This window comes from Corvus cornix, chromosome 2 (assembly GCF_000738735.6).
Source record: "Corvus cornix cornix isolate S_Up_H32 chromosome 2, ASM73873v5, whole genome shotgun sequence".
NCBI classification, from domain to species: Eukaryota; Metazoa; Chordata; class Aves; order Passeriformes; family Corvidae; genus Corvus; species Corvus cornix.
The window spans coordinates 9,820,972-9,836,485 of NC_046333.1; the positions used below are offsets into that span (position 1 = coordinate 9,820,972).

General features: G+C 36.9%; 1 protein-coding gene across 3 annotated transcripts in view; it reads left to right on the plus strand.

Moving 5' to 3' along the window:
• The window catches only part of ZMYND11 (zinc finger MYND-type containing 11), a 105,569-nt gene that overhangs the window by 58,975 nt on the left and 31,080 nt on the right, over positions 1 to 15,514 (plus strand). For all 3 annotated transcript variants that reach the window (XM_019283165.3, XM_019283166.3, XM_010394868.4), the window contains exon 3: positions 2,365 to 2,524. In XM_019283165.3, coding sequence (XP_019138710.2) covers positions 2,365 to 2,524 — 160 coding nt within the window. The remainder of the gene's footprint in view (positions 1 to 2,364; positions 2,525 to 15,514) is intronic.

Genomic DNA, 15,514 nt, shown 5'->3' on the forward strand with positions numbered 1-15,514 from the left:
TTCTCAGACCTATAGCAGCCCACCATATAAGTGTAGGGAAATCGCTTATGTGCTCAGAGTCTGATTTGTTCTGTCACTAAAATGGGAAGAATGATAGTTAGCCTATTCTCCGTATTTTGAGACCTATTAAGGACTTGAATTAATTACAGACATATGAATGCTATGGCTCTGTTGGGGAGGTTGTTAGTACTGAGTTAAAAATGGAAATTTGCTGAAAAAAGAGTAACATTAGCAAATGTTGATGAAGATAATTTGCACTTTAAAAAGCTAGTTGTGTTTGCATAAATATGTGCATATGTGCACACACACGAAATACATGTAACATGATTATATAAGCAAATGAGCTGTTTTCGTGTGGGTTTAAAGCTTCAGCACTTTATGCTTCCACAGACTAGTGGTGTTCACTTGCACTCTGTTTGAAAGTGAAGTAAACAGACTTGAGTCTCTGCCTGTTTCAGACCTTGGAATTTGGAGAACTTGGAAAACTCATTTATGGTGTTTAATCTCACTTGAACAGGTGCTCATGATGAGTTTTGGTTTCTGTAAAAGTCGAGAGGGATCAGGTTGGGCAGATGAGCATCCACCCAGGGTGATACAGAACTGAAGTGCCTTATCTTCTGATTTTGGCCCTTGCCCCTATGTGCAAACCACCAGAAGGTTCATATATATTAGCTTGGAACGCAGACTTGCACAGAATATTGTTCTTTTTGTATCAATTACTTACTTTTTAGACAGTGCTAGCTTGCACACACCAATCAGGCTTGGACCATGTTGTGGTAGACATTGTAAAATATAGTAAATGGTAGCATCTGCCTCTAAGAGTTTTTATCCTAAAATAATAAAACTCAAGATCCTGAAAACATGCTGCATTTATGTAAATGCCTCTGATACCAAGCAGAAATTTATAAATGCTCTGTGCTGCTCTGATTATTGTATAATTTACTATAACAATATATACTTCCACTCAGTCAGAAATCTACTGTATGGTTTTATATACAGTTTAGAGCAAAACAAAAATATTAGCATGAACCAGTTCCAGCAAAAGCTTGGGAGAGAAAGCAGGAAAGGAAAATACCTTTATTTATCCAAAACAGCAAGAAGTTTGAAAGGCAAATGTCTTCAAAAAGAGGGGTTGATTGAAGACTTGACCATTGGAATGGTCTTCACTCCTTATTGTAAGTTTATAACTTCTAAAGCATTAAAAATTCCTTTCAGCCATGTTATTAAAAAAAAATCTGAACTGATTTAACTCTCTTTTTTTCATGCAATGTTACTGCTTTAAAATAAATCTTTCTTGAGTTTGCTCGTGATCATAATTACATTTTTTGTGAAGGTGTTTGTGATGACAGTCACAAAGGAGTCATGGTTGCTGGAATTCATTATGAAGCAGGAATGAGAGGATACTATAGCTGTCAGCTTTGTCTTAAAGCAGGCAAATTACAGATTTCTCTCTTAGGAAACAGGTAAGGACAGAATACCTGGAGAAATAAAAACTGAGAGAAATTCAGTTAGCTCTGTAACTTTAACAGATCTATAACTAGGAAAATATTGTCCACAAAATAATTGGTTCCAAGTCAATTCACTTATCTGCTGATTGCCTGCGATTGCAGCTCTCCGTGTGCAGCAACTCCTAGATATGTTCTCAGAATTTTGTTAAAAAAACCTGAATTGTAATGAATTTAAGGCAAAAAGGTCATTTTTATTTGAGAGAAAATAATTTTATGTTGTTTACTCCAAGTTAATATTTGGCATTGGGCTAGAAGTGAATTATACTGGGCAAAGGTCAACATTACATAGCTGAATCTCATGTCTATACACAGTTAAGGCTACATATGTTTTTTTCTCACCAAGGCAGTTTGTCACAGTGTGATCATGGTAGTTATCTCAAGAAAAGGAGAAAAACCACTTAGCACAGAAACTTGAGCTGCTGGGTTTTCCTATGTGATATATAAATATTGCATTTTTTGTAAATGTGTTGTACACACAAGCATCACAAAGATTCATTGGTACATTCTGTAGTATGTATGCTATAGGAAGTGTTGGAGACATGCAAGTTTAAGGTAATTTAAAGGGCACAAATGGATGTGGCAGAGACAAGCCCAAACAGTGTATGTGTTAATTTTGGGATTTTTTTGGTAGAGGAGTACTGTGCTACTACTTGTCTAAGTGTGTACACGATAGCTGCAAGGAGAAAAAGTTGATTTTAAGTAAAGGGGGAAGTTATATAAATTTCGAATGTTTAAAAACAATCTAAAACTTAGACTGTGTATTATTTTAACTCATCTGAAAATGTGTATATTTTGCTGATACATTTTATAGCTTAAAACTAACACTTTTTAAAAGACTTTTGTGCTTTGTGTGCAGGTATATGTCTCGAGTCCATGGTATGCATCCAAAAGAAACTACACGTCAGCTGAGTTTAGCAGTCAAGGATGGTCTCATTGTGGAAACCCTGACGGTGGGGTGTAAAGGGTCAAAAGCTGGTATTGAACAAGAAGGATATTGGTTGCCAGGAGATGAGATTGTGAGTATAAAGTCTTTGAGAAAATAAATCACGATTTCTGATATCTTAGCATGAAAGTTGTTTTAATTTATATTTAAAGCTATTTATAGATTCTGTGTTGGTGCTCGTGAGCAGGGAAGTAATGCGCTCTTAAATTTTTTTAACCTTTTCTATTCCATAGAAGCTTGCTCTTCTTGAATTCTGAGTTTTCTGCTATGAAAAACTGGCAAAGTCTTTTACTCGGTTATCCCTCACTTTTATGTAGTATTCTCTTCGACAGTTATACAGGAAGACAGTAAATATTATTGGTATTACTTGAAATCCTCAGACGTTCTCAAATCCCAAAGGTGGTGCATTAAAAAAAAAAAAAAAGAAGTCTAGAACTTTTGATTAATCTTTCTTTAATCTGAATCTGAGGAGCAAAGAACTCCTTTTCAGAAATGCAACATGAAATTATAGAATTATATGCAAAAACACATGAAAAGATGTGTTTTGCTGATATTCATGAACACCAGGGCATTCAATTAGAATGGATTTTTGTAGCAAATTAGCTACAGGCATCCAAATACTGTTCCAAATACTAAAATACATTTAAATAGGTTGGAAGTTACGTGAAGGGAAGAAAAGCATGTTTTTGATATCCCTCCATAGCTGAGATGGAACACACTCACAAAGTGAGGGTTGTCACAGAGACCAGGAAAAAGCTTGCACAATAGCTTTGTCTTGTTTGGAAGTCCCATCTCTCTATTTACAAGACAACATTTTCCTAACTTTAAAAAAAAAAGAGTTTTGGAAAGCTTTAAAATACCTGAACTAGGAACTATTGCTTTGGAATATAAATTGCATTAAATACTGATAAAAGGGTCAGCATTGTCTCAGACATAGCTAATACATTAAATTTATAGGAAACCCAGAAAAACTCTAAAAACCACCAAAACACTCATTGGAATATTGCAGTTATGAGTAAGATCCTGAAAGTGAAACAATGTATTATTTTTTGTTTTGTGGAAACAAGCAATATCCATAACAGAAAACATTATCGTCAAAATTATCCCACTTACACTAATTTAAAGCATTGAAATACCTTAATTTCAATACATTGTATTTAATGCACATTATGTCACTGTAAAGATTCTCATTCTAATTTCATTAGAAACCCTCTAGGGAACCTTTAAAGGGTATGTTACTATTCTCCCTGGGAGGAGACATTTCAAAACTTCAGCTTAGCTCTTTTAGGTATTTCTTGCATCAGTTTTATCTGTTTAGAAGTGATATTAACTGTGTAAGCTCAACAAGACATAAAGCCTCAGATCTGTGGTTATCTCAAGTACTCTGTATGTTTGTTTCCTCTATTGCTAAGAGAAAGGAAAAAAAGAAAAAAAGAATCAAAATGCCTCACAATAGCCATTTCTTATATAGTCATTCAAATAATGTTCCTGCTGCTTATTAGCAACATTTGTTTAACAAAACTTGAAAGATAACCAGCCTGTAAATTCCCTGTGAGTCATTAGAATTACACAAATATTTTATTTCTGAGAAAAAAGCGTCGTCTTTGACTTGACTGAAGATGCTGTTAAAGTCACGTTATGAATAACCCTTTAGTTAGAAGCACTGACTGCATTTTCAGCATGACTGCTAAGCACTGATACTTTGGGCTGTGACCATATGTGTAGTGGCCATCTCAGTAGTTCAGAGCACCACACTTGACTTAACAGTTTTATGCAAAAATAAGAATCAGCTTCTGATCCAGGCCATACTGCAATAGTACCCAAACCCCAACTTTTTGATCCTAATACTGAATCATAATGCTGCAGACAGATGAAGCAAAACACATTGATTTGGTATAAAGTCATTCTCTTTGTTCTTTTATTCAGAAAGTTTTAATGAGTAACAAAGTGACATTGTCATCACTCGACATCAGATCAAGTATTTTCCATTCTTCGAAAATTGGTGCAAACCCATGAAGTTTGGTATGTTCCTGCTTTGGACACACTGGAAGGTTTTACAGAGGCTTTGTCTGCACTTGATCAAGAAGCAGTTTGTAGTTCTTTGTAATTCAGCACTGCTCAAATCTGGTACTAATGACTGTTGAACCATGAGCTCAAGTTACATTTCAGTGAGGGCAAACACATTGAATTCTTTTTGGAGGTTCGCTTGGAGGAGATGGAACTCTATGAAGCAGGGTTATTAATGTTAAAATAGGGATTTCAGGCTCATCGAACTTTAGCACTTGACATAATTGTCAAATTTGGTTTGACTGGTACTACTGGAACTTGGAAAGCTCATAATGGAAAGAGAGGACTTAAGAACCAATCCACCACCCACTGACACCAGTGCAGGAATGCTTTTGGATTTTAGCTTGTTTCCTGGCACCACAGTGGAAGTCAGAAAATACAGGCTGCCCCAAGGAGATAGTAAAGGGACACATTCTTATCATCCCTCCCCCCTTTTTTTATTTGAGTATTTGCTTGGTGTTTTTTTACACTTTTGAAGTTTTGGATCTGAATTTTTGTAAGTAAAAAAATTACTGGCCTTGGCCACAAAACTGCTGAGCACCTTTGTCTGTTACTGTGAGAGGTGCCTGACTAGAGGATGCCACAGGACCTGAAAGTACTGGTTGTGATGGTGACTACAGACTGATGGCTAAATAGTGACAATAATTTAAAGTATAGAGATTATGAAAACACAGCTCTATTTGGAAAAGATTCATTTGATAATCTGTGGTGCTTGCTTAGGGGTTTCCAAACATTTGCCCTATCCAATAGGCTGACATAAAGATAGATCTATGCAGTAAGGACACGATCTCTGATGGGGTTACTCTTAGCCTTCAGAAAAATTATACTGCTTTGCTCTCATTGTTCTGGTAGTATGTTGAAGCTGTGGTAAAATAAATTAAGCAAAACCTCATATATTTAGTAATATCATACAAAATAACAAGCTGAGGTACAAAGACAAAACAGTTTGAGGGCATCAGGAGGCTCTTCCAAAAGGGACAGCTCATGAAAATTAATGTTCAGAAAAACTGGGAAAAAAATAATGATCATATTTAAGAGTATAAAATTATTCTCTTTTTCTGTCAGATACATGTGGGAGAAATATTTTTATATAAGTTAGTAAATTTAAAATGTGGTGTCAGTAGCAAAATGTACTGTATTCCAACTGACATTTAAGGGTTGGTACCTCTACAAGAACTTTGCTCCAAATATTATACCTCCAGGGCTTGTGCAGGTATTCATTTTGTTTGCTCATTTGCCAGATGTTTTGCACATTTTCAAAATGTGTTCTCATCTTACAGGCGTTCTTATCTTGCAGATGATTAATGCATTTGACACAAAATAAATGAGAGAAGAATTTCTTTTGCATTTTTATTCAGGATTTTAGTTAGGAATTTTGCATTTTTCTGTTTGTTGATGCCATTACTATACAATTGAACAAAATCTCTTCAGCTTCTTGCCTTGCAAGGGAAATGTCAGTCCTGAAGTCTGGTAATGGAAGTTTACTTTTTTCTTTCTTTCTAAATGCTTTATTTCTATTTCTCACAGAACTTCTGGAATTTGGACATTCTACTTACTATCAGCATAAAAAAAATCCCCTTTCTCTTTGGATTTAGAAAAAAAAATGGCAAATCAGTGCTGTTAACTATGTTTTCAGTGCAGTTGATAAAATAGAAAGGAAACATAGTTCTTCAAGAAAATAATAATGAATCTTCTTACCTATTCATTACTATTTCCTGATATGCCATGATTTTTATGTACTTTTATCTGTGTAAAATAGTACTCAGTCTAACCCCAAGGAAAGAAATTGAATTTAAGTACCGATGTCCTGTGGCTTTATGGGCGTGTTAGATACAGTTTTTAGGGTTAGTTTGTCTTACTCATTTACATTTTTCTACAGACAGTGTGCACTGAACTATTTTGAGCATTTAATGTGCTAATTCTTCTCCTCATGATTAAAGTCATAAAATTGCTCTGACCCAGAGAAAGGCTTTATAAATATATAATTTCAATTTTCATGTGTTCATAAAGCCAAACAATATTGTGCTCTTCTAAAATGGAGATGTGTTCATAACACGAGTTCATTGTTTGCATCTGATTGCAACACATCCCACAGCACTGCTGTGGTTTAAAAGTGGTTCATAGTGGCCAAATTCCCTAATGAGATGTGAAGAGTGAGGCTTCACACTTAGTTAAGGCACTGTGAGCTATTTCTTCACTGAAAAATGCATAAAAGGTGATTATATTTTCAAGAAATTACTCTTTTACAGTGTTCTGTTTTCTGATCATTTAATTGATTGCTTATAGAAAGAGCCAGCAATTCTTCTGGCTAGTTAAGTCTGACTTTGGAGGTCAGTTACAGTCATTTTCCTGTTTATTTGGTCCTCTCTCTATCTAAATTATTGCCTTTCCAATTCTTCCCTCTAAAGATGTTTTAGTTTAGTGGAGAGGATACTGTTTGGAGGGGAAGTTTCATTGCTTTTTCCTGTTTTCAGAAAACATTACAGATGCAATGTGGTTTTTCCCAACACACACATGTATTCTCAGTGTGCTAATTCATTACTGGGGATTTTTCCAGGTATTTTAAATGGAGAAAGTACTGGTGCTTGCCCAAAGCGACTCCAGATAAGTCACAAGGCTGCCTAAATAGTCCATCTCTCTGCTCTGTCTGTATTCCCATCATTTTAACATTTGTAGTAACCCACTGTCAGCATGGTGAGTCTTGAAGGTGATTTTGTTAACCCAAGTGACCTTAGGCACACACCCAGCTATTTTTGTGATTTGATGTGTTGCAGGTTCAATTTTACTAGGATCAGTCTCTAAGAAAGCAGTATTTTTGGCTGTTATGTTTGTGTTAATCTAAATTACTTTAGACTGAGCAAAGGTTTGATTCCTTGCTTGCCATGCTTAATTGCTTTTGTAATTATATTGATTTTTCCATGCTAGGTCAGTATTGGTAGCCAGAAGCTGTTTTTTGAACTGTCTATGTCATCTTGAGTTTCCATAAATATGAAGATAATTGTAAAAAGCTTAAGAACTGTCACTGTGAGGGTTTGAATCTTTTCTGTACACAAAATAAATTTTAAATAATAAAAATCTCCAAACAACAACAGACAAAACCAAACCTCAATCCAAAACCAGCTTGAATAGCTACCAGTTCCTTCTAGCAAGCTAGGGGCTTCTAAATAACTAGGCTGAGGAATGGTTTTAATGTGCATCCCATTTATTTCAGTTAGGAGCAGAAGGATAATATGAAACAGCAATAGTGACAGCCAGTGCCTTCATCATGAAAGCTCTTACAACTGGAGAGCACAAAGAGGAAGAACATGTCACACCAAATGAAGAAAAATCTCCTTCAGTGTTTAAAAAAAATTCTCCATTTGCCTTATCCATCTGTATGGCCTTTAATGTAAAGTCCTGTGTTATTTCACTGATCTAAAGCCAAACATAGCCCAAGCCATATTAGTTAATATTTTTCACATATTGAAGAAATTGACAATTTTCCAGGCTGGAATGTTCCAGATAGATTCCTAATTATTGTGAAAGTACCAGTGTTCTTTTACAGTTGGTGATTCACTGATGCAAAGAGTTAATGATTGATCCCATGAGAGAAAAAATTCAAACTGGCTTCCATCCCTTATTACCACACATCAGGGAGAGTATGAGGAGGCTTTGAGGTCAGGCCACATACCAGCTTGGTCACACAAGAACACTCAAGGAAGATGAGCTTCTGAAACTCTTTGAATCTTTCTTTTTTGTCTGTCTTTCCATCCTGTAAGGTCCCATCATTCAGAGCTTAATTTTTCAAAAGACTGCCATTAAATCAATCTGCCATGTGCTAAATACAATGATTTTCTTGCAAATTATTGTCAGAAACTGCAGATGTGATTCTGCTTATTAATAAACCAAAAATTTAGTGGATATGTGAAAGTTCAGAAAAGCAAATATTTTCAAATCATCAAATCAAAGCATGGACTATTTTGTCCTAGAGAAGCGAATTAGAATTCTGAATTCCCAAGTCATGGATGAGAAATTCTTTCTGCATTAAAGCCAAGACCCTGTTCTGTCTTTGGATTGAGGCTGTTAACATGCAGCTCATGAGAGTGGCCTCACAGCCATTCCAGTGGTTCTTCCTGCCTCCAGATGGGTTAAGAATAGTAAGCAATTCTCTGCATTCCTTTTCCAATCTTGTTTTTCTCTTCCCATCTGTTCAGGGGTATTTCTTTTCTCTCCTCTGCTCATCCTTATTTTTTTTCCTCTGGAAAGGGAGTTCACACTGTTTGCAGAATCTTCACCTTACTGAAGGTGACACTAGTAGACTCCATCTGATGGCAGAGAGATGCTGCTTCTTTTAAGCTGGTGAAACAACCTTGTCAGCATCTTCACTTGCCTCTCTCAGCTTTGCCAACTTGACTTTAAAAAATTCAGTTGATGTAATGCTGTATTCTTCTTTGAAGCTTTCACTCTCCATTCTGGAGTTGAGATACTGATAATGTTGTTCACAGATTTCACAAAATGTTCTTTTCTGATTGGAAGGGTGTTCTGAAGAATGAGAATTTACCTATTGGTTTGAAGTAAACTAGTCAGACTAGTCTGTGTGAAGGTTCCATTATGGGATTTAAATTATGCTAACAGAATAATGACAGAGATCAGTCTATCTTGAGTTTGTTCTGAAAATACGCATCTTGCACCTTTTTGTGCCCACCCTGACCTAGTAGTGTTGTTTTTATTAACTTTGTGGGTTCAAAATGCTCTGTATCTCTGGCAACTGATTTGAATCTTTTATTATTATGTCATGCTGGTCACTAAATGAAATGTCATTGACTTTTATGGGCTTATTAATATTCATGCTTCATTCACAATAAAGGCAGTCCTCGTGCCTTTCTGACAGCTGAAACAATACCAGCCACACCTACAGCACAGGACACATGGGCAAGAGATTTAAGGAACCTTTGTAGGAGGGAGGTTCTGCTGTTGGTTCAGATGAAGTGTTTCTGTGTGTGCTGAAACATCAACCTAAAGAAACACTACAAAATAAGACCAGAGAAGCAATGTAAACATATTTTAAGCAAGAAAAGGGAAGAAGACCATTTTTGTTCACAGTTCTTGAAAGGAGACTTGGAACTACAAGAAAAGAGATGGTTTATTTCTAGTCTGGATTCACCTTCTTTCTAGGGGAACAAAACCATAATGAGGAAATAAAAGGCATTGCACCTGATAAATACTTCACTCCATCACTGATTTATCTCCCTAATGAAAATAGCCTACAGACCTCCTCTTGGCTCCACCTAAGTCAAAATTTGTGACATTAATAGCAGAGTGAATCCAGTTTCTGAGGAGATAAGCTGAAAGTTTCTGTTAACCTTGAACTCTCTTGGAACGTAAAGAAAGAAAAAAACATTTTCACTTGAAATTATTTCCTATTTCTAATATCCTGGAAGAGAATACTTGTATTGTCTCACCTTAAATCGTGTACACTGCTACTACCCAAACACGATTTTCTTGGGAAGGAAATTGAGATTTATTCATTACTTCAGGAGCACATCTCATCTGAGATAAGTATGACAGGGGTTTAAAGCAGTTAGTTTGGCTGCTGACGTGCTACTACACTTCTTGAAAAAAACCTCATTTCTTTAGCATTGGGACCTAGAGCCTGGCTCTGTACTTTGGGGCCTATCACCCCAAGTTGTCCAGAACACAGCTGCAAGGTAGGAAGGGGAATAAAAATCTACCTGTCCTGGCACGAATCCAGAGAAGACTTGGGTGGTTTCTGCCAGAAACTGAAGACTTCTAAGAGAAACTGGCAATAAGTTAATTAGACTAACTTAGGCTTGCAGATTAAATTCAGTGAAAGAAAGCCAAAAGTGTTCTGAGAGTATGTGGAATTGTCTGCAGCACCTGAATCTTCCTGCATCAGTGCATCATTAGAGGAAGCAGTTACCGGTGAAGAAAGTAGAAATGGATTGTTACAAGCCCATAAATACATCTGTGTTTTAATATGCACTATGGAGAAGGACATTTTGGTCTCTCCCCTGCCTGATGATTTTGTGTTGGTTCTTTTTAGAATAGAAAGAGTTTCTAAAATAAGAGAATTTAAAAATCATGTAAAACAAGAAATTCCAATTAATTGCTGAGGTACTAAAACTTAGGCCATAATTAACAAATAAATAAATGTACTTGAAATAAAGCAAGATGCCTCAATAGTTGTGAGGACGTGAATCATAATTACTTTGGATTTCTTTGTGATAAAATATGAGTAATGAATACCTACAAAGTGTCCTACAGAGTCAGTTTATGGGAATCCATTTTAAAGATAAAGCCCAGGTCAACAAAGAAAAGAATCTATAAAGGCAACTGATCTGAATGAATAGATTATCCTGTCTGTAAAAGCACACATTGTAGCTACCTGCTGTGGTAGTTTTCTAGAAAAAGAAGGAGAAGATAAAGTGAAACAATTTTCACAAAGGGATTCTAGCTGCTGAAGTCTTTTTGGCTTTGAAAGAGAGATGTATGCATGTTTATTTGCTGAGCACTTTTGATGAGCAAAAGCAGTAGGAAAAACATAGATGCAAAACAGGAAGAAATATATCTAGTAAACACATGGATACAGGAAAACTGCAGGGGAGAAAATAAGCTTATTTTGATGCTGAATTTACCCCAAAGCATTGCTCTAGCATTAAATGTAAAACATGTGATGATCTAAGAAACTTTTATCATTGGAAAGCAATTGTCCTGATCAAATATGGATCCTTTACAGCAATGATAAAAGGGAAATACTTTATTAAAGGGCTAACTCGCCATTTACCTGCTGCAAAGATGGAGTAAGTCCTCTGAGCCATCAAGGAATTAATCACACCTTTCTCAGTTTGAAGCCTAACCTTTTCATCATTGTTCTGATGAAAAGATAAAAGCAGATTACTGAAGGCAAGTTTACAGGAGGATTCATGCTTGCTAAGGAATAGATGGAGCCAGGGATGTGGCATGAAGAGAAGGCTAACCCAAAGGGCAGTAGGAAGACTGCCCTCACAGCAGGCTAAGGCCTCTGGTCAAAAACATACACAGTGTCCCCACTGCATTTGAAAAAATACTGGGAATGGTGTTTCATGACACATTATGTTTGTTCAACCCAGGTATTATTTGGTGCATGCTGGTGTCTGAGTGGAAACCAGTACATCTGCCAGAAACCCCTGATAATCTGGAGATTCTTACTGGCTACTGTACCCAGCGAGGTACAGCCTGTTTAAAATAGAGGCCAGTGTGCACGCACCACGTGCACTTATACTGCCTGAAAAAAAAAAAGGAGTAAGGCTCCAATCTCTGCAGTTCTACAGATAATCAGCCACACTTTGTAAACTCCTCTTACTACAGAGCAGTTACTTGGAAGTTGAACAGAATTGCAAAAGCAGTGATAGATGGGCAAAGGGGGGCATTTCAAAGCTGAGCTAAATGCTGGTTTAGCATTTCTGCAGCTCATAAGGGCTGCTAACAACTGCTCCTGTCCAAGCCTGTTTCAGGCTGCCTTTTTTGTGGGGCACAGATTATGGTATTTACATCTTGAGAGAAGTACAGAACAGACCAATGAAGTGGGCAGTAGCTATTTGCAACAAATATACAAGTAAGAAGCATTTCTTCAGGTTTTTTGCTGGAGGACAGAAGTCTCATAGGTAATGCACCCCCACCACGGTTCCTGATATTCATGAGTCATAGAGATGTACTGCAAGGTTTTAGCAATTACCTTTAGTAAAGCTCATGTCTAATTGAGAAAGCTTTGATGGAGCAGATGCTGCCTGAAAAAGACAGAAAGGAACTGATTTATTAAGAATGGAAAACGTGTTTAGACAGAAATAGATGCTGCTTTGTGGGGGCATAGGTTCCTGCAGCATACTCTGAGTCCTCTTAAGGAGAGGACCCGGATACCAGAGAAGAGTAATGAGATGGTAGATACATCCATGCTAGAATGCAGTACCACCACTTTTTAGTATAATAAAGGCTTTTAATTTACAGCAGAAAATTTGAAATATGAAAGATTAAGTAGAGAAGATAGGAATTACTTCCCAACAGCAGATGATGATGAATGCACGTTGCAAAACCTAAGCAAAATCAAAGATGTGAAAAAAAAAAAAAAAAAGCATCATTCATGTGCGAGGCATTTATTTCAGTGTATCTTTCTACTTGATAGGGACTGGTGGTCAGCTTTGTTGGGTTCCAGTGAAGAATTGCTGAAGGCCAGCAAAGAAACCTAACATCAAAAAACAAGATTTTAAAAGCTTCTCTTTTAGTTGAAGGGGGGGAAATGTGAAGAACTCTGATGTTAAAGCTGATAGAGGTGAGAAGAGATGGAAGTGTTCCTTATGGCTGTTCCCAAATCCTAAAATACCAGAATCCAGAACATTTGCTTCAGAAATTATATCTTTAAATTGAGCATGGCCTATCTCATTACATGTTAAAGAAATAGGAATCTAAGAAATAGTAGGAAATCATTTATTGGCATTCTTTAAAGGGTTATGAAATAGTCATGGAAAGATTACACTAAAATCTTGGGCTGGTGATTTGAAGATGTCTTGAAATAAATGTAGCATGCAAATACTACCATTTTTAAATAATTTGTATTTTGTAAACGACTTCTTTCTTCTGGCATGGACCTCTTTGCCATTCTAGATTCCACCTCTGTGACAGACCAAAATTGTTACAATACACAGTTGGTGAAGTCTGCTGTGTGTCTGCAAATACTCTTCCTTTAGACCAGTGAAAAACTGCTCTAAGTTTCTTATCCACTGGACAGCTGGAGCTCTAGGGACTGTTAAAGCATAGACACCATGCAGGGCTGACAAGGAGTTTGTGCACAGGTGGGTCTGAATGAAAATCCGGTGATCTGGAAGGAGCTGTGTGTACGTGAGTGTAGGGGGGAGAGAGAGAGGAACACCACAGCAGCATGCACGTTAAAGAAGCTCTGGAGAAGCACTTAAAACAGAACACCTGGGGGAAAAAAACGTGCAAAGAGTGCTATGGGACAAATGCCACACAGGAAATGCTGGGAACCATGAACTCCATGGGAAATTGTTTCCTTCATTTGCATCATATTGAATTTAGGACAACAGAACTGTATGTATATTATTCTCAAATAAACATGATCGTGCCAAAGGGGTAACTGACTTATAACTGTCTTTCCCATATATGTGACCCTTTTTTTTTTAGCTTACTGGTTGGGTCCAAAGGATATCCATAATTTGGATTGTTTGGGAAATCTAGTTCAACAGTGTGAAACCAGCAAATCCCCATAAAGGGGAGTTTCATGAATAGAGTTTTGCTTTTTTCCCCCTCCCTTTTCCTCTCTCCACCTGATAGTAGAGTGACTTAATACCGAGTATCTGGGCTACCATTAAGGGACTTGGAGAAACCAGATTAACAGGTAAGAAATGAGCTATGTTAATGGAATGTGCATTATAAAAAGGCAAAGTGGTCCTTTTAGACAAAGTGTAAGAAAGGAGGCTATACTGTTTTCGTGTGCTATGCCTACATATATTTTATATGAAAATGAAAATTTATTACTTGTTTTAACATATTTTTTTTTTTTACAATAATTACGGGCTTGCTGTGGTATGGAAGTGACCTAATAGTTACAATTGTGACCTTTAAGTTATTGTTAATTTTACTGTCAGTATGTGCTTCACATCTCCTACTTAATGGTATGCTAATTGTACAGCAGGATGTCACATTCTCCAACATACAGATTCCCTATTTCAATTACAGCTAAGTAAATCTCCATTACTAATGAGTAAGCATTTCTTTTCCATGTACATTTGCATTATAATGGACATTTTCTTTGTGCACTAAAATTATTCTTTCCTTGACAACAACTATGTATTTTATTTTACAGTAAAGGCTACGACATGATGATTCATTCCTTTCTGTTGGGTTTATCTGTATTTAAATTGTCAAATGTTCTGGATAGCCTGACATTTTCTATTCCGTGTTATTTTTCTGTACTTACAGAATAAATGTATGTATTTTCTTTAAGACAACCTACTTAAGACAAATGACAAACAAAAGTAAGCTTACGTACCGGTCATAAATTAAGTTGTATTTTTGAAATTGTTGCAGTGCTTCGCTCATGTTGCTGAGAAATCTCAGCTATTTATGTCAGTGCAAAGTGACCTTTATGATACAATGTTTGACAGATTTGAATATAAAGAACAAGTGACCACATGTGACCCATATGATTGCAAGATCCCACTCTGCTTAACAGAGCATAGCTCTTTGGCTATTACACGCAGTCCCCCAAACACATTTGCTGCCCGGCTGATGCATAGATTTACAAACACAGCGGGCAGCTGGGCAGAACGAAGGGGGAAGGCCTCCCGTTGGATCTGAGTTAGGCACCTTTGCTGCCAAATCCTCTCCCTCTCGGGGCCAGTCACTGGTGCCGCTGAACTGCTGAACTTGGGCAGGCAGCAGAGGATTCCCTTTGTCTGCCAGCACAGTGACCTGGGAGGCCTTCCCTGCCCTGCGTCAGGAAACGGAGTCCCTGTGGCGGAGATCCTTCCTTCAGTCTGCGTGGCCCTGGGAAAATGTCTCACCTTTTATACACAAATACAGACTGTGAGTTTTAATCATAGCCTAACCTTTGATAATCTGCAGCAAAGGTGTTGCTTTGATTTTGGTGGGGCCACTCCCTATGCAGTAAATTATGTTAGAAGGATCTTTTTTAGATGCCCAGAGAAGGTTTATGTATCAAAGAGAGTGCATTAATTAACAATCATTAATATTCTTGATGATTTTTAAATTGGCCTGGTGGTGGGTGTGTATATGGATAAGAATGATGGGTGCTGGGTTCTTTTAATCATATTTGGGATATTTTAAAGAAGTAAAATGTGGTGAAAGTGTCAGGTAGCATTCCAGGAATGCAGGAGGAAATGTGTGCAACCAAAAGTTAGAACTAACAGATTGATTTCCTGGTCACTGTGCATGAATTCTTTCTAGCCTTGTGTATATCCTGATAATCAGATGGCTTACAGTA